The 21,617-nt window shown below is 45.3% G+C and overlaps 1 protein-coding gene across 6 annotated transcripts in view; it reads right to left on the reverse strand.

The window, feature by feature from the left end:
• Positions 1-16,794, reverse strand: part of MOK (MOK protein kinase) — a 75,581-nt gene extending 58,787 nt beyond the window's left edge. For 4 of the 6 annotated variants that reach the window (XM_031001966.3, XM_019009897.3, XM_063698188.1 and 1 more), the window contains exon 1: positions 16,548-16,775. In XM_031001966.3, coding sequence (XP_030857826.1) covers positions 16,548-16,554 — 7 coding nt within the window. In that variant the 5' untranslated portion in view covers positions 16,555-16,775. Of the gene's footprint in view, positions 1-16,547 lie in introns of all 6 variants that reach the window. The other 2 variants (XM_004055725.5, XM_004055726.5) reach the window with 2 other exon arrangements.
• Between the last annotated feature and the right edge of the window lie 4,823 nt (positions 16,795-21,617).

Genomic DNA, 21,617 nt, shown 5'->3' on the forward strand with positions numbered 1-21,617 from the left:
CATCAGTAGATGAACGGATAAACAAAATGTGGTCTATCCATACAATGGAATATTATTCAGCCATGAAAAGGAATGAAGTACTGACACATGCTACAACATGGATGAACCTTGAGGACATTATGCTAAGTGAAAGAAATCAGGCACAAAATGCCACATATTATGTGATCCCGCTTATATGAAATGTCCAGAATAAGCAAATCTATAGAGACAGGAAATAGATTTGTAATTGCCTAGGGCTGGTGGAATGTGGGATAAAGGAGTAACCACTCGTTATTTCTTTTGGGGTACAGGTTTCTTTTGGGGATGATGAAAATATTTTAACATTAGATTATAGTTATAGTTACACAACTCAGAAAATACACTTAAAACCACTGAGCAGTATTCTTTAAATGAGTGAACGTTATAGTATGTATATTTCAATAACTCCATTAAAACAGACAACTCTGTGGTGTTGGAAATCAGAAAGTGGTCACCCTTGTGGGGTGAAGTGACCAGGATGGGCTGAAGGGGACACCCATGATACCAGTAACACTCTGCTTCTTGATCTGGAAGCAGGTTTCATGGGCATGCTCACTTCACCAACTTGTATACTTAAATATAAGTGCAGCTTTGTTTTGTTTTGTTTTGTTTTGAGACAGGGTCTCACTCCGTTGCCCAGGCTGGAGTGCAGTGGTGCAACCTCGGCTCACTGCAACCTCCACCTCCCAGGCTCAAGCGATCATCCCACCTCAGCCCTCTGAGTAGCTGGGACTACAGGCACCCGCCATCATGCCCAGCTAATTGTTTTGTATTTTTTGTAGAGACAGGATTTTGCCATGTTGCCCAGGCTGGTCTCAAACTCCTCAGCACAAGTGATCCGCCCGTCTTGACCTCCCAAAGTGCTGGGATTACAGGCACGAGCCACTGCGCTTGGCCAATTTGTGCAGTTTTCTGTATTATGTTATACTCCAAAATAAAATCAGGAAAAAAAAACAGAGGAATAAGCAGAGAGTATAAGGAACAGAAATGATACACAGTAAAGAGTATATACAGGGAAAATCACAAAGAAACACAGACTGAGAAATCTCATTAATGGCAGAATATGCACGTCTACAAATCCCTACTGCTGAGGTGCAAAACAATCTGCTTTCAATACTATTCTAGTTCCTAAGAGGGCCAATTCCCTCCTGCTCTCGGGTTTTCCTATTCTTAAGCTCCTGTTTTTTATTTTTATTTTATTTTATTTTATTTTGAGACAGAGTCTCACTGTGTTGCCCAAGTGATCTCGGCTCACTACAACCTCCATCTTCCAAGTTCAAGAGATTCTCGTGCCTCAGCCTCCCAAGTAGCTGGGATTACAAGTGTGTGCCACCATACCAAGCTAATTTTTGTATTTTTAGTAGAGATGGGGTTTCACCATGTTGGCCAGGCTGGTCTCGAACTCCTAACCTCAGGTAATCCACCCGCCTCAGCTTCCCACCCGCCTCACCCTCCCAAAGTGCTGGGATTATAGGCGTGAGCCACTGCACCCAGCCCTCAAGCTCCTTCTTTGTCAACAGTTATAATAATATGTCTCCATACTGTGAGGTGTAAGGAGACTTACTGGTCCTTACAATTGAAACTAAAACAATTCTCTTAATAAGAACTAAAGGATAAAGAACACTTCTTCAACAGTCTTCCTAACAAGGAGACTAGATTCTTTTTCTCCATGGTTAGCACGAGACATCCTCTTCTGGTTTCTCAAAACAAGTCTCCACCCTATTTCCCAGGTGGCTTCCTTGTTCGAAATGAAAACCCTCTGGGAAGGGTTTGAGTATTACTTGGTCCTGGAAACTTAAAAGAAGCAGGAGATAAAATGCATTACACTTAGAGAAACAAACAAACAAAAAGACCAGGTATGGTGGCTCACGCCTATAATCCCAGCACTTTGGAAGGCCGAGGTGGGCAGATCATCTGAGGTCGGGAGTTCAAGACCAGCCTGACCAACATGGAAAAACCTCATCTCTACTAAAAATACAAAATTAGCCGGGTGTGGTGGCACATGCCTGTAATCCCAGCTACTCAGGAAGGCTGAGGCAGGAGAATCGCTTGAACCCAGGAGGAGGAGGTTGCGGTGAGCCGAGATCACGCCACTGCACTCCAGCCTGGGCAACAAGAGCAAAACTCAGTCTCAAAAAAAAAAGAGAGAAACAAACCAAAAAAATAGTAAAAACGAACAAAAAAGGCTTGGGGAATGGAACATTAACCATTCAGTTTGTGTATAAGTAAATCGGTACATTAAAAATCACAGCCTGAGACAGAGCCAAGTGTCACAACTGGTCTGTGTTATGAGCAAAAGAAAAGTGGCCTACTGCACCAAGAAGGGCTGCTCTCCATTACCACTTCCAGGAAAAACAACCTGAGGATGCTGCATCTCCAGACTAGCATTTTCCAAACTGAGTACTACAAAACACGAGGATCCCTGAACCCTAATGGGTATTCCACAAAAGAGGGTTCCATAAGCAAATAAATTGAGGAAACACAGAGTTAAATACGGCAAAATATGTTTGCAGAATTCCTCAATGCCTTTCCCTGCATATGAGATGAGTCTCCAAATGGAGGTGGGGTATATGAGAGGGGTGTGAGATACAATCAGAGAACACCAGTTAACATCCCCCAGCACTGCTCTAGATCCCCAAACCGAAGATCTTCAAACTATGCTATTAGAATCCCTTTTATCCAAGTTTTCCCTGAATAAAAGAGGAACTAATCTAGCTCCCAGCAAGGCAGGGTTTCAGAACTATTCTGCTAGCTTTATTGTTCTCACTTGCCTTCTGGTAGAAACTGGCTAATGTAAGCCAGGAGTGAGCCCCGCTGAGCCTTCAGGACAGAGCACGGTACCATATCCCTTCTGACAAAAAACCGGAAGCCATAACTTGTTGACAACTATAGCTTAACTAAGTCCCAGAGCCTCTCTACAACTGGAAACCTAATTAAATTCCATTAAATCCTAAAACCAGGCAATAAAGATTCTTTGGTGCATCTCCAAGAAGCTTCTGCAAAAGAAATGGACCAAAATACAGGCCCTGGCCCTGACCACTAATTTGTACAGTTTAAAACCTCATTAAGTAATTTTGACAAGTTTCTTGAGGAGCCTCCAAACTTGAAACTTTGTGGGAAAATTCAACAGCCTAAACATCTTCTGCCCTCAAGCAGACCCTCACACTGACCTACCAGGCCCTGTTCGTACTAGTCAAGGGATAGCTGCTGCTTTCTAAAACACCACCAAAATTTACCCCTTCTCTTAAATGAATTAAACTGGAAAGCCCAGAAATTTCTCTACAAGAAGATCAGTGTCTTCATTGTGCAGAAGAGCTCACACAGCAGGCCTGGGACTTCCCTCCTTAGAAAGGTCTGCTTGCAGCCAAGTGCGGTGGCTCACACCTGTAATTCCAGCACTTTGGGAGGCCAAGGTGGGCAGATCACCTGAGATCGGGAGTTTGAGACCAGCCTGGCCAACATGGTGAAACCCCATCTCTACTAAAAATACAAAAAATTTTTCAGGCATGGTGCCTGTGCCTGTAATCCCAGCTACTTGGGAGGCTGAGACAGAAGAACTGTCTGAACCTGGGAGGCGGAGGTTGCAGTGAGCCGAGATCACGCCACTGTACTGAAGCCTGGGCAACAGAGCAAAACTCTGTCTCAAAAAAAAAAAAACTAACAATAATAATAATAAAGACTTCTTAGCACCAGCTATATACCACACACCGTGCCATGCACTGTAGACACAAATATCATTAAGACGTAATCCCTAGTCTTGAGAATTTACAGTATGTCCCTATACCCCTAATTTTAGGTCCTTTCCTTATAAAAGAGGGAGGGAGGAAATGGAACATTTTTGTTTAGAAAATATCAATGGTCAAATTATGGAGTACATAGGCCGGGTGCGGTGGCTCATGCCTGTAATCCCAGCACTTTGGGAGGCCGAGGCAGGTGGATCACAAGGTCAGGAGATCGAGACCATCCTGGCTAACACAGTGAAACCCCATCTCTACTAAAAATGTGAAAAATTAGCCGGGCATGGTGGCAGATAGCTGTAGTCCCAGCTACTCAGGAGGCTGAGGCAGGAGAATGGCGTGAACCCAGGAGGTGGAGCTTGCAGTGAGCCGAGATAGCACCACTGCACTCTAGCCTGGGCAACAGAGCGAGACTCCATCTCAAAAAACAAAACAAAACAAAAAAACAACAAATTATGGAGTACATACTGTGTAATACCAAATACATGGTGCTCTGGATTCCAATCTTCCGGGACTGGCCTGGGAAGCTTTCAAGCAGATGTCTTTCTTCCTTCTGTGTGCACCTTGTCCTCCTGTTACAGAACTGCTCATGCTCCACTATGCACCTTCTCCTCATAAAGCCATAAACCCCTTAAAGAGAAAGTCCACAATCTGTTCTCTCTTGTGCCATTACACTTAGAGAAACAAAAACCAACAGGAAAAAAAAAAAAAAAGCTTGGGGAATTAAATATTATTTTAGTATTAAAACCATTCAATTTGTATATGAGTGAATCTGTACATTAACAGCCACATTGAGGCTGGGTGTGGTAGCTCATGCCTGTAATCCCAGCACTTTGTGAGGCTGAGGTGGGCAGATCACCTGAGGTCAGGGGTTCCAAACCAGCCTGGCCAACATAATGAAACCCCGTCTCTACTAAAAATACAAAAATTTGCCAGGAGGGTGGCGCACACCTGCAATCCCAGCTGCTAGCAAGGCTGAGGCATGAGAATCGCTTGAACCTGGGAGGCGGAGGTTGCAGTGAGCGGAGATTGTGCCACTGCACTCCAGCCTGGGCGACAGAGCTAGATTCCATCTCAAAAACAAAAAACAAATGAACAAACAAAAAACTTTATAAACAAAGATGGTATTCACAGTGTCACAAATGTAAGAATGCCAGAAACTTAAATATCCAGTATCAAGGAAATGTTCTAACAAGCTATGAAATAGCCACAGACTGAAATATTATGTAACCATTGATAACGATGCTTTCAAATAATATTTCATGACATGGGAAAATGTTCAGCCATAATTTCATGTTAAGTGAAAAAAAGGATGATAATGATCATACACACAACACATGCACAGAGAAAGACTGAATACAGCTGGGTGCGGTGGCTCACGCCTGTAATCCCAGCACTTTGGGAGGCTGAGGTGGGCGGATCACCTGAGGTCAGGAGTTCGAGACCAGCCTGACCAACATGGAGAAACCCCGTTTCTACTAAAAAAACAAAATTAGCCAGGTGTGGTGGTGCATGCCTGTAATCCCAGCTACTCGGGAGGCTGAGGCAGGAGAATCACTTGAACCCGGGAGGCAGAGGTTGCGGTGAGCCAAGATCATAGCGCCATTGCACTCCAGCCTGGGCAACAAGAGCGAAACTCCATCACAAAAAAAAGAAAAGAAAAAAAAGAAAAAGACTGAATATAAATATGTAATTTTTTTAATGTATCTATGTCTGAGTGGGACTGAAGGTGATTTAAATTTTCTTCATTATAATTATCTACATTATTCAATGTTCGCAATGAATACACATTACTTTAAATGTGTGTAAAGGTGAACATTTCAAGAATTTTAAGAAATCAGTGAAAGTGTTGGCTAAGTGCCACGAAAAACATGAACTTAAAATGAACTGTCTCAAAACTACAATATCCTTTTAAAGGAAGACAGTCATAAAGATCACGGGAAGGGGCCAGGTGTGGTGGCTCATGCCTGTAATCCCAGCACTCTGGGAGGCTTAGGCAGGCGGATCGCCTGATCCCAGGAGTTTGAGACCAGCCTGGGTAACATGGTGAAATCTTGTCTCTACCAAAAATACAAAAAAATTAGCCAGGTGAGGCCGGGTGCGGTGGCTCATGCCTGTAATCCCAGCACTTTGGGAGGCCAAGGCGGGCGGATCACAAGGTCAGGAGATCAAGACCATCCTGGGTAACATGGTGAAACCCCGTCTCTACTAAAAATACAAAAAATTAGCCGGGCATGGTGGTGGGCACCTGTAGTCCCAGCTACTCGGGAGGCTGAGGCAGGAAAATGGCATGAACCTGGGAGGCGGAGCTGGCAGTGAGCCAAGATAGCGCCACTGCACTCCAGCCAGGGTGACAGAGCGAGACTCCGTCTCAAAAAAAAAAAAAAAAAATTAGCCAGGCATCGTGATGCATACCTAACCCAAGTGCCCCGGCTACTTGGGAGGCTGAGATAGGAGAATCATCTGAGCCTGGGAAGTCAAGGCTGCAGTGAGCCATGATGGTGCCACTGTACTCCAGCCTGAGCGGCAGACAGAGACCTTGTCTCAAAAAGAAAAAAAAAAGAAAATCAAAGGAGGGATTGGAGGTCAATCACTGAAAGTCAAGCTGTGGACTAAGGAATTCGGATTTAAGAGAAGAGGGAATTTACATAATCAATTCCAATTTGTGTTTCATCACAGATAAATTAAGCAGACTTGCTTTAAAAAACATAGGTCAACTGTGAACTGTAAAGTGGTTTCAGCACACAAATTCAGTGTGTGCCAATGTCCCAGGCTGGCTCTAAACCATCACAACCAGCAATAAATGGAACTTGCTGCACTGGAGGTGTCTGTTGGTAGATAAAGGGGTCACTTGTTTCCCTCATGGCTCTTCTAGTAGGCAGAAAGTATGGGGTAGAAAACAAGGATAAGAGGCAGGGATTAAAAAAGAAACCACCTCTATGAAAAAATTCCTGGGAAAAGTTCCTGTTCTCTCCAAAAAGATCTGGCGTATTTTCATAGGCCTTCAAAATTAAACAAGAAACACTGAAATGCAGACAAAGCATGATACAAAGCTCTGAAGGGAACAGAGCTATGATACTGTAAATGAACGTCATGCTCCACATTATTGGGAATAAACAAGCACCAAAACAAAAAGAAAAACAGACTCAAGGACAAAGGGGTTAAAATAACAGAGCTGGATGAAAAAGGGAGAACAAGGGAGATAAATGAATACCTCTGTATTAAGATTCTATGCACATTTATTAAACCAAGGCTTGTTTGTTGAAGTGGAATTTAAGCCTTATTTAACAAGTGAAAATGAAGGTCAAATTCACTTTTTGTGAAATGCAAAACTTGTCACGTTCAAGTCCAAACATTTTTATTCATGTGCTGTTTATAAAGTTCTTAATCAGGGTGGGTGACAGGCATCAGAGCTATGGGGCTTCACCAGTAGAGGGAGGAAAAGAATTGGGGGAGGTTAATTGCTGACTACAACTAGAGTATGCGAGGAAGAAGATTTCAGCTTCTTACTAATTTCCATTCTCTTCGAGAGATTAAACAGTTCAAACCAAATTACTAAAACAAGGTCAGGAAGCTTCAATGAAGAGGAGCTGTACACAATTAATTATTTGATATAGTGAGGAAAATTATGACCTGAATTACTAAACATTGTGAAAACACAAAAGAACACAAAACTATTCAAAAATTCTTAAAATTTTAAAATTGAAATTACACCTATTAACCCAGTAAGTCCACTGTTAATAAACTTGAAGAATTATTCAAAGATCTATGTTCTGGACTGGGCGTGATGGCTCACATCTGTAATCCTAACACTTTGGGAGTGCAAGATGGGAGGATCACTTCAGATCAGGAGTTCATGACCATCCTGGTCAACATAGCAACACCTGGCCAGGCATGGTGGCTCATGCCTGTAATCCCAGCACTCTGGGAGACCAAGACGGGTCGATCACCTGAGGTCAGGAGTTCAAGACCAGCCTGGCCAATATGGTGAAACCGAGTCTCTACTAAAAATACAAAAATTAGCCAGGCGTGGTGGTGCCTGCCTGTAATCTCAGCTACCTGGGAGGCTGAGGCAGGAGAATCGCTTGAACCCAGAAGGTGGAGAGTACAGTGAGCCAAAATCATGCCACTGCACTCCAGCCTGGGCAACAGACTGAGAGTACGTCTCAAAAAAAAAAAAAAAATAGCAAGATCTATTTAAAAAAAAAACTATGTTCAAACATCTTCATAGATGCATCATCCTACAAGATACAATACAACATATTTAATGTAATCCCATTTGATTTTGGGTAAGGAACAACCATATATTTATATGTATATACATACACACCAATATATAAACTTGTGTGTATATACACAAAAATATGCATAGAAAATGTATGAATGTCCATCTAAGACAATGTTAACCAGGATTTACTGTGGCAAATAGGGGAAGGTCCTGAGGCTAACTCAAAACCTTCTATGGTTTGGATTTATCACAAAGCCAGTATTAAGTTTACCTCATTTTGTTTTTATTTCAAGAGAAACAGTTGCTAGATAATGCATCTACTTATAAAAACAGAAAGTGGCCAGGCACAGCTGTAATTCCAACATACTGGGAGGCCGAGACAGGAGGACCACCAGATCCCAGGATTTTGAGACCAGTCTAGGCAACATGGTGAGACCCTCATCTCTAAAAAAAATAATAATAAATAAGTAAAATAAAATGGCTCACACCTGTAATCCCATCACTTTGGGAGGCTGAGGTAGGCGGATCACAAGGTCAGGAGATCAAGACAAGCCTGGCCAATATGCTGAAACCCTGTCTCTACTAAAAATACAAAAATTACCCAGGCGTGGTGGCGGACACTTGTAGTCCCATCTACTTGGGAGGCTGAGGTGGGAGAATACCTTGAACCCAGGAGGCAGAGGTTGCAGTGAGCTGAAATCACACCACTGCACTCCAGCCTGGGCAACACAGCGAGACTCTGTCTCAAAAAATAATAATAAATAGGCTGGGCATGGTGACTCACGCCTGTAATACCAGCACTTTGGGAGGCCGAGGCGGGCAGATCACGAGGTCAGGAGATCAAGACCATCCTGGCTAACATGGTGAAACCCCATCTCTACTAAAAGTATAAAAAAATTAGTGGGGTGTGGTGGCGGGCGCCTGTAGTCCCAGCTACTCTGGAGGCTGAGGCAGGAGAATGGCATGAACCCAGGAGGCGGAGCTCGCAGTGAGCCAAGATTACGTCATTGCACTCCAGCCTGGTCCACACTGCAAGACTCCGTCTCAAAAATAATAATAACAATAATAAATAAATAAACAAATAAAATAAAAACAAAAATTGATGCTCACAGAAGGAAATGAAAAGGATTATTTGAGGTACCTTTTTTGATTCCATGAAAATACTAGTGAGAGGTGATAGCGTGCTGGCAGCCCTTGCAGCCCTCGCTGGCTCTCAGCAGCTCCTCGGCCTGGGTGCCCACTCTGGCCACGCTTGAGGAGCCCTTCAGCCCGCCGCTGCACTGTGGGAGCCCCGCCCTGGGCTGGCCAGGGCCAGAGCTGGCTCCCTCAGCTTGCGGGGACGTGTGGAGGAAGAGGTGCCGCGAGGTGTGGAGGGAGAGGTGCATACGGGAACCAGGGCTGCACGTGGCACTCGCGGGCCAGCAGGAGTTCTGGGTGGGTGTGGGCTCAGCGGGCCCCGCACTAGGTGCGGCCAGCTGGTGCTGCTGGCCCTGGGCAGTGACGGGTTTAGCACCCGGGCCAGCAGCTGCTGAGGGTGCACCAGATACCCTGCAGTGCCGGCCCACTGGCCCTGCCTGTGCTCAAATTCTTTCCGGGCCTCAGCTGCTACCCACGGGGCAGGGCATCCCGCCATGCCTGAGCCTCCCAACCCCCGCTGTGGGCTCCTGCGCAGCCCGAGCCTCCCAGACGAGCACCGCTCCCTGCTCCAGGGTGCCCAGTCCCATCGACTACCCAAGGGCTGAGGGGTGCAGGCACATGGTGCAGGACTGGCGGGCAGCTCCACCTGCAGCCCTGGTGTGGGATCCACTAGGTGAAGCCAGCCGGGCTCCTGAGTCTAGTGGGGACTTAGAGAACCTTTATGTCTAGCTAAGGGATTGTAAATACACCAATCAGCACTCTGTGTCTAGCTCAAGGTTTGTAAATGCACCAATCAGCACTCTGTATCTAGCTAATCTGGTGGGGACTTGCAGAACCTTTATGTCTAGCTAAGGGATTGTAAATACACCAATCAGCACTCTGTGTCTAGCACAAAGTTTGTAAACACACCAATCAGCACCCTGTATCTAGCTCAGGGTTTGTAAATGCACCAATCAGTGCTCTGTGTCTAGCTGATCTCAGGGAGACTTGGAGAACTTTTGTGTCTAGCTCAGGGATTGTAAACGCACCAATCAGCACCCTGTCAAAACGGACCAATCAGCTCTCTGTAAAACAGACCAATTGGCTCTCTGTAAAATGGACCAATCAGCAGGATGTGGGTGGTGCCAGATAAGAGAATAAAAGCAGGCTGCCCAAGCCAGCAGTGGCAACCTGCTCCAGTCCCCTTTTACAATGTGGAAGCTTTGTTTTTTCACCCTTTAAAATAAATATTGCTGCTGCTCACTCTTTGGGTCCAGACTGCTTTTATGAGCTGCAACACACTGCAAAGGTGTGTAGCTTCTCTCCTGAGACCAGCAAAACCACAAACCCACCAGGAGGAATGAACAACTCCAGATGCGCCGCCTTCAGAGCAATAACACTCACTGCGAAGGTCTGCAGCTTCACTCTTGAAGCCAGTGAGACCACGAACCCACCAGAAGGAAGAAACTCTGAACACATCTGAACTTCAGAAAGAACAAACTCCAGACACACTGCTTTTAAGAACTGTAACACTCACCGCGAGGGTCTGAGGTTTCGTTCTTGAGGTCAGTGAAACCAAGAACCCACCAATGGCGGACACACTAGCATTTAAGAAAGACAAATTACTTAACTCTTTCCATGGCGGAAAAAAAAAAAAGACAGCTTAAACCTCATTGTAATTACAACAGATACTTTTAAAAATTCTCTCTGGGCCGGATGTAGTGGATCACGTCTGTAATCCCAGCACTTTGGGAGGCCGAGGCGGGCAGATCACCTGAGGTCAGGAGTTTGAGATCAACCTGGCCAACATGGTGAAACCCCATCTTTACTAAAACTACAAAAATTAACCAGGTGTGGCGGTGTGCACCTAGAATCCCAGCTACTCCGGAGGCTGATGCATGAGAATTGCTGGAACCCTGGAGGCAGAGGTTGCAGTGAGCCAAGATCATACCACTGCACTCCAGCCTGGGCAACAGAGTGAGACTAGCTACTAAAAAAAAGAAAAATTCTCTCTGATACAATAGCAAACTGTTACCGTCTTCAGAGTGTAACTTCTCTGGGTTTTTGTTTTATTTTTTTGAAACAGGGTCTTCCTTTGACATCCAGGCTGGAGAGCAGTGGCGTGATCCCAGCTTACTACAGCCTCAAACTCCTGGGTTCAAGCAATGCTCCTGCCTCAGCCTCCCGAGTACTTGAGACCACAGGCATGCACTGCCATGCTTGGCGAAGTTTTAAATTTAGTAGAGACAGAGTCTCGTCATGTTGCCCAGGCTGGTCTCAGACTCCTGGATTTAAGCAATCTCTTGCCTCAGCCTCTCGAAGTGCTGGGTTTACAGACATGAGCCACCATGCCTGGCCACTTTTCTCTTTTTATAGGTATGTTTTGAATAATTCGTTAAAAAGTTGAGACAGGACCAGGCACAGTGGCTCATGCCTATAATGCAGGAGTTCAAGACCAGCCTGGGCAATATAGGGAGACCCCCATCTCCAGTAAACAATTAAAAACTTAAACCGGGGAGCCGGGCACAGTGGCTCACGCATGTAATCCCAGCACTTTGGGAGGCCAAGGCGGGCAGATTGCCTGAGGTCAGGAGTTCGAGACCAGCCTGGCCAGCATGGTGAAACCCGATCTCTACTAAAAATACAAAACTTAGCCAGGTATGTTGGCAGGTGCCTGTAATCCCAGCTATTTGGGAAGCTGAGGCAGAAGAATCACTTGAACCCAGGAGGTGGAGGTTGCAGTGAGCCGAGATCACGCCATTGGACTCCATCTTAGGCAACAGGGCAAAACTCTATCTCAAAAAAAAAAAAAAAAAAAAAAAAAAGCCTGGGCTGGGCAACACAGCAAAACCCCATCTCCACCAGAAAAAAAAAAAAAAAAATTAGCTGGGCGAGGAGGCACATGCCTGTGGTCCTAACTACTCAGGAGGCTAAGGTGGGAGGATTGCCTGAGCCCAGAAGATGGAGGCTGTTGTGAGCTGTGGCTACACCACAGCACTCCAGCCTGGGCAACGGACTCTATCTCAAACAAAAAAGACAGGAAAAAAGAGTGGTACTTCAACTAGACTAGATAAGGGGAAACTTTTCCAAGTAAGGATCTGACTGATGTTTTCATTCTTTCCCTTTTTATATCCCTGCCTTCCATCTGCTGAAATAGCAAATAATAATTCATTCACAATTTATCATGTATCAGACACTGTGCTATGAGCTTTATATAGATGATTTCACTTAATCTTTGAAACAATGCTATGTGATTGGTATTATTATCCCTGTTTAAAGATGAATGTGGGCTGGGCACACTGGCTCACACCTGTAATCTCAGCATTTTGGAAGGCCAAGGCAGGTGGATCACCTGAGGTCAGGAGTTCTTGACCAGCCTGAACAACATGCTGAAACCCCGTCTCTACTCAAAATACAAAAATTAGCCAGGTGTGGTGGTGCGCCTAAAATCCCAGCTACTCAGGAGGCTGAGACAGGAGAATCGCTTGAACCCAGGAGGCAGAGGTTGCAGTGAGCCAAGATTGTGCCACTGTACTCATTCCAGCCTGGCCAACAGAGCGAGACTCCATCTCAAAATAAAAAAGAAACTTTTAAGATGACTTCAGCTCCAGCCACCATCTGAGTGCATGAGAGACTTCCAGTAAGACCTGCCTAGTTGAATCCAGGCAACCTGAAGAACCACAAGAAGGACTGTTGTTCCTTTAAGCCACAAAATTGAAGTGATCTGTTACGCAGCAATAGATAACCGGAACAATGAAGAAAAGCAGTATAAGAAAAAGTAATATGCCTGAAGCTGCCATGCCCACCCGGTTCCAAAGCCCACGCTCTTATCAACTGCACTGTGTCACTCTTTGCTCTCTACTGTTGCAAAGGATGCCAAAGAAAAAGGACAGGAATACTCCACAGAATAACACACCCCTAAACACATGGGCATCACCTAGAAAACAAGTACAAAAATATACCTAGAAAATCCTGACAGACCCCTGTAATAATCTAGCATTCCCAGCCCCACTCTGACCCCAAGCTATGGATCCAGTTTCACCATTACTCACTTTTCCTGATCATTCTACTTCTATAACTCTGTCTCTGTGATTTCCAGTTCTGGAATATTCTCTCCATTGTTAACTATTTTTAAATCATTTATTTAATGATCAGGATGTAAACCAGGGGGATAAAAGGTTACAATAATTCTTAGAGTAGATTTTAAGGCAGAAGGAAGAAAGGGAGAATAAAGATGTCACCACTAAACCAAGTAACCGAAAACTACCAAAATGACCATCTAAAAGAACATACCAAACAATACTAAATATACTTTAAAAACAAAAGTTTACAAGAGAAGAAGTAAATCATAAATGTACATTTTTTGTGTATTTTGCTTTGTTTTGATTTCTTTTTCTTGTATTTTTTGGTTGAGATGGGGTTTCACCACATTGGCCAGGCTGGTCTCGAACTCCTGACCTCAAGTGATCAGCCAACCTCGGCGTCCCAAAGTGCTGGGATTACAAGCGTGAGCCACTGCACCCGCCCCATAAATGTAAATTTTATATGTATACACACATATGCTTTTTTTTTTTTTTTTTTTTTTTTTGCTCTGTTGCCCAGGCTGGAGTGCAGTAGTGCGATCTCGGCTCACTGCAACCCGCCCCTCCCAGGTTCAAGCGATTCCCCTGCCTCAGCCTCCCAAGTAGCTGGGATTACAGGCACCTGCCACCACGCCTGACTAATTTTTGTATTTTTAGTAGAGACGGGGTTTCACCATGTTGACCAGGCTGGTCTCGAACTCCTGACCTCAAGTGATCCACCCACCTCAGCCTCTCAAAGTGCTGGGATTACAGGAGTGAGCCACTGCACCCGGCCCACAAATGTAAATTTTATATATATACGCATATACACATATTTATTTTCTTTTTTTTTGAGACGGAGTCTCTTGCTTTGTTGCCCAGGCTGCAGTACAGTGGCCCGATCTCGGCTCACTGCAAGCTCTGCCTCCCAGGTCCGTGCCATTCTCTTGCCTCAGCCTCCCGAGTAGCTGGGACTACAGGTGCCCGCCACCACGCCTGGCTAATTTTTTGTATTTTTAGTAGAGCCGGGGTTTCACCGTGTTAGCCAGGATGGTCTTGATCTCCTGAACTCGTGATCTGCCCGCCTCAGCCTCCCAAAGTGCTGGCATTACAGGTGTGAGCCACTGCGCCCAGGCAGCATATGTACATATTTCTATATAGGTATACACATGCAGTGCTAACATTAGTCTTTTAAAAAGGGAGAAATACACATTTGTATATTTATATATAATATATATAGAGAGAGAGAGTAAATTACTGAAAGTGATGCCTCTAGGTAGTGGGGTATGAAGAGTCTAAGAGGAAGGCCAGGCACGGTGGCTTGCGTCTGTAATTCCAACACTTTGAGAGGCTGAGGCGGGTGGATCGCTTAACGTCAGGAGTTTGAGACCAGCCTGGCCAACATGTTGAAACCCCATCTCTACCAAAAAATACAAGTTAGCTGGGCGTGGTGGTGCACACCTGTAATCTCAGCTACTTGGGAGGCTGAGGTGGGAGAATCGCTTGAACCCAGGAGGCAGAGGTTGCAGTGAGCCAATATTGCACCACTGCACTCCAGCCAGGGTGACACAGAGAGACCGTGTCCAAAAAAAAAAAAAAAGAGTCTAAGAGAAAAAGAAGGTGGATAAATAAACCAAATGATCAAATCTAACTTCAGCAAAACTGCAACGAACTGACGTCAGGCACTCTGGAAGGGCCACACTGACAGAGACACAACGTTGCCTCTCACATATTCCTGGTAAAAACATTTAAGCTGAAGCTAATCATGAGGCGAAAATCAGACAAATCCAAATTGAGCGATATTCTGCAAAACACTGGGCTGGATTCTTTAAAAAATGTCATTTGGCCTACAGAGGACAGCCAAATAAAGATGAAAATATCATTGTCATAAAAGACACAAAAGGCAGGGACACCATATTAAAAGAGACCAAAGAGATATGACAACAGAATACAATTTGTGATTCTTGATTGGACAGAAAAAATATAAACAACTGTAACAGATGTTATTGGGATAAATGGAAAAACTGAAATAAGGACTGTATATCAGAGTATTGTATCATTGTTAAATTTTCTAAATGTGTTATTTGTAATGTGATGATGTAGGAGAATGTCCTTGTTCTTGGCAGATAACTGCTGAAAGAAGTGGTGAATTATTAGTAGTCTACAACTAACTCTTGAAAGGTCCAGTGAAAATAAATACATAAATGGGAGAGAGAAAACACCAGAGCGAAAGCGAGCACACAAAAATAAGGCAAAATGGTGCAGCTAAGTGAAGGACGGGTTTAGAAACATTCAATGTACTGCTCTTGCAACTTTCCTGTACATCTGAAAATTTTCAAAACAAACAGATGGGAAGAAAAAAATGAATATAGTACAAAATATGTGCAGTATCATAGTCTGCACTGTAAGTAAAAGTGTAAAGTCTTTTGTAGACCTTAGATTCTAACTACAGCTTTGTAGTGCATTAATGAAAAAGGTAAACATTAAACAATATCCAACAAAATAAAATAAAAATAAAAATGCCTTGTAAAGGGTGAATGAGATGAATTATTTTAAATGTTATGCAACGTACACCATTGACAATTAGGATACAATGCAAATTTAACATTATAACTACTCCTAACATAATATTTTCACAGCAAAGGTCTGAATTTTTACTGCACCTCTGGTTCACAACCATAAACAATTATATCTGTACAGTAATAATAATTTTAAAAACATCATTCTAGCTGGTTGCACTTGGATTGTCAATAATCCACAAATCCTACTAAAGAAAATTTTATACCCGTTACATTTTCTGGAATGACTACCTCATTTCCCAACTTTGAAGTAACAGCTTTTAACTAAAAGGTTGCTTCAAAATTACTATTAAAAAGTGGTTCCTATAAAACACTACTGCTTGACCCAAAAAATAAAGCACACAGCCCAGCTTTCCTCTCAATTGGTCACTAAACCAGTATCATGAAAAGGCAGGGAGCCACGCTGTAAGCGCTCCCCCGTTTTCTGCCGAATGTTCAGGAAAAGAGTGTCAGGTTCAAGCCAGCATTTAAAATAAAATAAAATGAATCACACTCAACTCCCTAAACTCCAATGTTAAGAACCACGCACCTGCACCAAAATATGCCTGAGCGGGACTCGAGTCGGCTCTCCGAGACCCCAAAGTTCCCAACCTAGCCCCAACCCCTCGAGCTTCCCCCAGGGGCACCGGCTTCTCACAGCCGAGGGGGATTCGGGGCCCACATGCGGAGCCTCCCGGGCCTGCCGAGCCACGGCAGAAGGCGACGACGCCCGGCCCCACAGGCCCCTCAAGCTCCTCAAGCTCCCCCAGTCCCTCCCTCCCCCACCACTCGCTCTCCAGTCCCTGCCCCTTTCCCCGGCCCCACTCACTCTTCATCTTGGATGCGGAAGCCGGTGACAACCCCTTGCCGACACTGGACGGAAAAGAAAGAAGCAGGAAGGTTGTCCCCCTGCTTTCCACTTCCCTGAGGCGGGGTCCCGCACTAGAATCTCCGTGGTGGTCCCTCGAAGGAGAGCGTTAGGGATCCCGCCGCCATGTTGTGTCCCTGTCACCCTAGCAACCATCAGGCCCTGAACGCCACGAGCTGTCGCCTGCGCATGCGCAAGATGCCCCGCTCGTCTACGCGTGCGCAGTGCAGCCCGTCCCCTCAGCCTGGTTGCTAAGCAGACTCTCCTCCGTTTCCATGTAAATACTGTGCAAATCCCCGCCTTTGACACAGGCGACCTTCGCTCGGCTCGCTCTCCCTGCTGGCCTGGGAATTTAGCGATTTGGAACCCACTACGTGGACGATAGCCTTGAGCTTTAATTGGGCTTGGGAGCTTCTACACGAATTTTTTTTTTTTTTTGAGACAGAGTGTCGTTCTGTTACCCAGGTTGGGTGCAATGGCGTGATCTCGGCTCACTGCAACCTCCGCCTCCCAGCTTCAAGCGATTCTCCTGCCTCAGCCTCCCAAGTAGCTGGGATTACAGGCACCCACCACTACACCCGGCTAATGTTTTTGTATTTTTAGTAGAGACGGGGTTTCACCATGTTAGGCTGGTCTCGAACTCCTGACCTCAGGTGATCTGCCTGCCTGGGCCTCCCTTAGTGCTGGGATTACAGGCGTGAGCCACCACGCCCGGCCCAGTTTGTCTTTTTAATTCAACAAGCATTTGTTTTTGCCCCAGGAACTGTCGCAGGCATTGGGGATTAAAGGACAGTGTAGACGAGGTGACTGAGTTCTTGAAACTAACATTCTAGTGTAAAGATGAATGAACGTACACCGGAATGAACTATGTGCAGACACGGTGCCTAAGCAACACAGTGGCCTAGTTCTCTGGACCCTGACAAAACAATAAAATAACAACCATACTATGTATGGGTATAGTATTTTATGAAGCCCATTAGATTAGCCTCATAATTATTCCATGAGATCAAAACCCTGTTTTTTCCTCCTTCCATTTTTTTTTCCTTTTACTAAAATACATCGTTTATTTTTAAAACAGATAAGTAGCCTTGCCAAAACAAAGCCTCAGAAAATTGGTTTAAGACTGAATTGGCCAGGTGTGGTGGCTGACACCTGTAATCCCAGCACTTTGGAAGGCCGAGGCAAGAGGATCACTTGAGGCCAGAAATTCAAGACCAGCCTGGGCAACATAGAGAAACCCCACTTCCCTACTTTAAAAAAAAAAAAAAAAAATTCCGGGCGTGGTGGCTCACGCCTGTAATCCCAGCACTTTGGGAGGCCAAGGCGGGCAGATCACGAGGTCAGGAAATCGAGACCATCCTGGCTAACACGGTGAAACCCCGTCTCTACTAAAAATACAAAAAAAATTAGCCGGGCGTAGTGGCCGGCGCTATAGTTCCAGCTACTCCGGGGGCTGAGGCAGGAGAATGGCGTGAACCCTGAAGGCGGAGCTTGCAGTGAGCCGAGATTGCACCACCTGCACTCCAGCCTGGGCGACAGAGCAAGAGACTCAAAAAAAAAAAAAAAAAAAAAAAAAGCCGGGCACGGTGGCACATGCCTGTAAACCCAGCTATTCAGGAGAATAAGGCGGAGGGATCCCTTGAGACCAGAGTTCTAGGCTCAGTGAGCTATGATAGCACCACTGCACTCTAGCCTGGGTGACAAAGCAAGACCTTGTCTCGAAAGAAAGAGAAAGCGGCCGGTCGCGGCGGCTCACACCTGCAATCCCAGCACGTTGGGAGGCCGAGGCAGGCAGATCACTTGAGTCCAGGAGTTCGAGACCAGCCTGGCCAACATGGGGGAAACCCCGTCTCTACTAAAAAAATACAAAACGGCTGGGCACAGTGGCTCATGCCTGTAATCCCAGCACTTTGGGAGGCCAAGGCGGGTGGATCCCCAGGTCAGGAGTTCAAGACTAGCCTGGCCAAGATGGTGAAACCCCATCTCTACTGAAAATAGAAAAATAAGCCGGGCGTGGTGGCAGGCACCTGTAATCCCAGCTACTCGGGAGGCTGAGGCAGAGAATTGCTTGAACCCGGGAGGCGGAGGTTGCAGTGAGCCGAGATTGCGCCACTGCACTCCAGCCTGGGCGACAGAGTGAGACTCCGTCTAAAAAAGCAAATACATAAATAAAATACAAAACAAGCCAGGCGTGGTGGCTCACACCTATAATCCCAGCACTTTGGGAGGCCGAGGAGGATGGACCAACTGAGGTCAGGAATTCGAGACCAGCTGGCCAACCAACATGGTGAAACCCTGTCACTACTAAAAATACAAAAATTAGCCAGGTGTGGTGATGCGCTCCTGTAATCCCAGCTACTCAGGAGGCTGAGGCGGGAGAATCACTTGAACCCAGGAGGTGGAGGCTACAGTGAGCCGAGATCCTGCCACTACACTCCAGTGTGGGTGACAGAGCAAGACTCCATCTCAAAAAATAATAAATAAATAAATAAATAAATAAATGGTTATAATGGTGAATTTTATGTAAATTTTCTCTCAATAAAAAAGTTGAAAAAATAAATAGCGATTATTGCTGGTGTATTATTGTTGGTGGTGCTATCTTTGTTGGCTTTGAGAAGCCACATCTAATCTCTCCAGACCACTAGGATTTGATCTATCCCTTCTTCTCTTCTTGTGTTCTTTCTTATTTGGGGGCTTGCCCTTATGTCACATTTATATTTCTAACCCTGTCTCTTGCTTGTTAGTTTCTTCTAACCAGGTGGGTTCTAAGTTCCTTGGGCCCCTCATCTGTCTTTTCTCTACCCTGCAGGGCAGAGTGTATTAAATAGGTGAACAGGTGAATGCATTTAGCAAGTGAGCGCCCCATTGTTTCCCAATTCACCAGGTGCTGATGGATTTTCTGCTTACCTTCATTGTGGACAAGTGGTTCTCAGAAGTGAAATTGTGGAGACCATGTTGGTCCTGACTGGGCAGATGATTTAGAGCAAGGTGCCCCCAGTGGGTAGACACAGTCTATGTGCTTACCTAGGTGAACAGGGGCAGCTGGACTTGCGGCCTCACCTGCCCCTCTGGCTGAGCACCCTTGTTCCAAGTTCATCTTAAGGTTGGGTGAGGGGACGAACTCCAGAATGTTCCATTCGATCAGGGATTTCCGCCCCATTATTTCTAAATCTGTAAGTCTGGAATGGGGGATAGTTTGCAGCTCTAGCAAAATTCCAGGTGATGCTGCACCAGTGGCCATATTTTGAAAACCACTGGCCTAGAGAATTCCTTATTCTTTCTTTAATTCTAAATGAAATAGGAAATGCTGCTTTGAAAAGAAGGAACAATTGCTGAGGAGCTTCTCTTCCTGTGGTAAACACGCTCAAACATCAGCGGAGGGGTCAACCTGCTCAGGCTTCAGCTGGGTGGCCTCAGCACCTGCCTAGCTGGGCCACTCCAGCCCTGAATGGCCAGATAAGTAAGAAGCACCAGGCTGTGAACTCCTCCAGAGAGGGTCTTCACCCCAAGCCTCTGACCTGCCCAGCTCACCCAGAGCCAGGAGCTCAGCACATATTACATGCTCAGGAAACGCTTGTGAAATGGAACCACCACGCATCTCAGAGCTCTGCTTTTTTTTTTATTATGTTATTATTTTTAAATTTTTTTTTTGAGACAGAGTCTCACTCTGTCATGCAGGCTGGAGTACAGTGGCTTGATCTCGGCTCACTGCAACCTCTGCCTCCCAGGTTCAAGCAATTCTCCTGTCTCAGCCTCCCAAGTAGCTGGGACTACAGGCACGTGCCACCACACCTGGCTAATTTTTGTATTTTTAGTAGAGATGGGGTTTCACCATATTGGTCAGGCTGGTCTCGAACTCCTGACCTCAGGTGATTCACCTGCCTCAGCCTCCCAAAGTGCTGGGATTACAGGCGTGAGCCACCGCGCCCAGTTCCAGAGCTCCGCTTTTAAAACTGTATGAACACTACCTAATTATAACCACTTGAGCTTTTTGAATCGTTCTAAAACTCCCTCAGACTGTTCATCCCATATTCTAGCATTAGTTTTTCCCTCTTTGCCAATGTCAAGGGATTCAGCCATGTGGCTATGTTTAGCAGACAACCTATTTCCTTCTGCTGAGCATCTGAATTAAGGTTCAAACCAGGAAACAAGTCAGAAAAGCTAGGGATGACAGACATTTCAAACGTGTTAACACTGTTAAAGTGGGTAAAACGCAAATCTACCTAAAGATATTAGAAATTAGATTGATTTTGTAAAATAATAAACATATCTCAGGGAAAACTAAGCTTGAACAAGGATATTAAATAAGGAGGAGCAAAAACATTAGCCACTGAAATTAACATGAAGGATGGTAGTTAGCCAAGCACTCTAGAAATTAGATCCTGGTCTAGTGTGGATGCAAAAATAGGTAAAATTCTGTCTACGAAGAAGTCTGTGTAGGTTTCTGAGAAAAAGGAACTCAAAGAAATACATTTAGAATTTTTTAAGTGTAAGAAAACTTTTCCTGGCCAGGAATAGTGGCTCACACCTGTAATCCCAGCACTTTAGGAGGCCGAGGCAAGCCGATGGCTTGAGCTCAGGGGTTCGAGACCAGCCGAGGCAACATGGTGAAACCCCTTATCTACTAAAAATACAAAAAATTAGCTGGGCTTGGTGGCAGGTGCCTGCAGTCCCAGCTACTCAGAAGCCTAAAGTGGGAGAATCACCTGAGCCTGGGAAGTCGAGGCTGCAATAAGCCATGTTTGCACCACCGACCTCCAGCCTGGGCAACAGGAGAGAGCCGTTGTCTCAAAAAATAACAATAATAATACAAAAAATACAAAAATTGGCCAGGCGTGGTGGCTCATGCCTGTAATCCCAGCACTTTGGGAGGCTGAGGCCGGCAGATCACAAGGTCAGGAGTTCAAGACCAGCCTGGCCAAGATGGTGAAACCCTGTCTCTACTAAAACTACAAAAAAATTAGCCAGGTGTGGTGGTGGGCACCTGTAATCCTGCCTACTCTGAGGCAGAGAATTGCTTGAACCCGGGAG

The sequence above is a fragment of the Gorilla gorilla genome, chromosome 15, assembly GCF_029281585.2.
Source record: "Gorilla gorilla gorilla isolate KB3781 chromosome 15, NHGRI_mGorGor1-v2.1_pri, whole genome shotgun sequence".
Classification (NCBI taxonomy): Eukaryota; Metazoa; Chordata; class Mammalia; order Primates; family Hominidae; genus Gorilla; species Gorilla gorilla.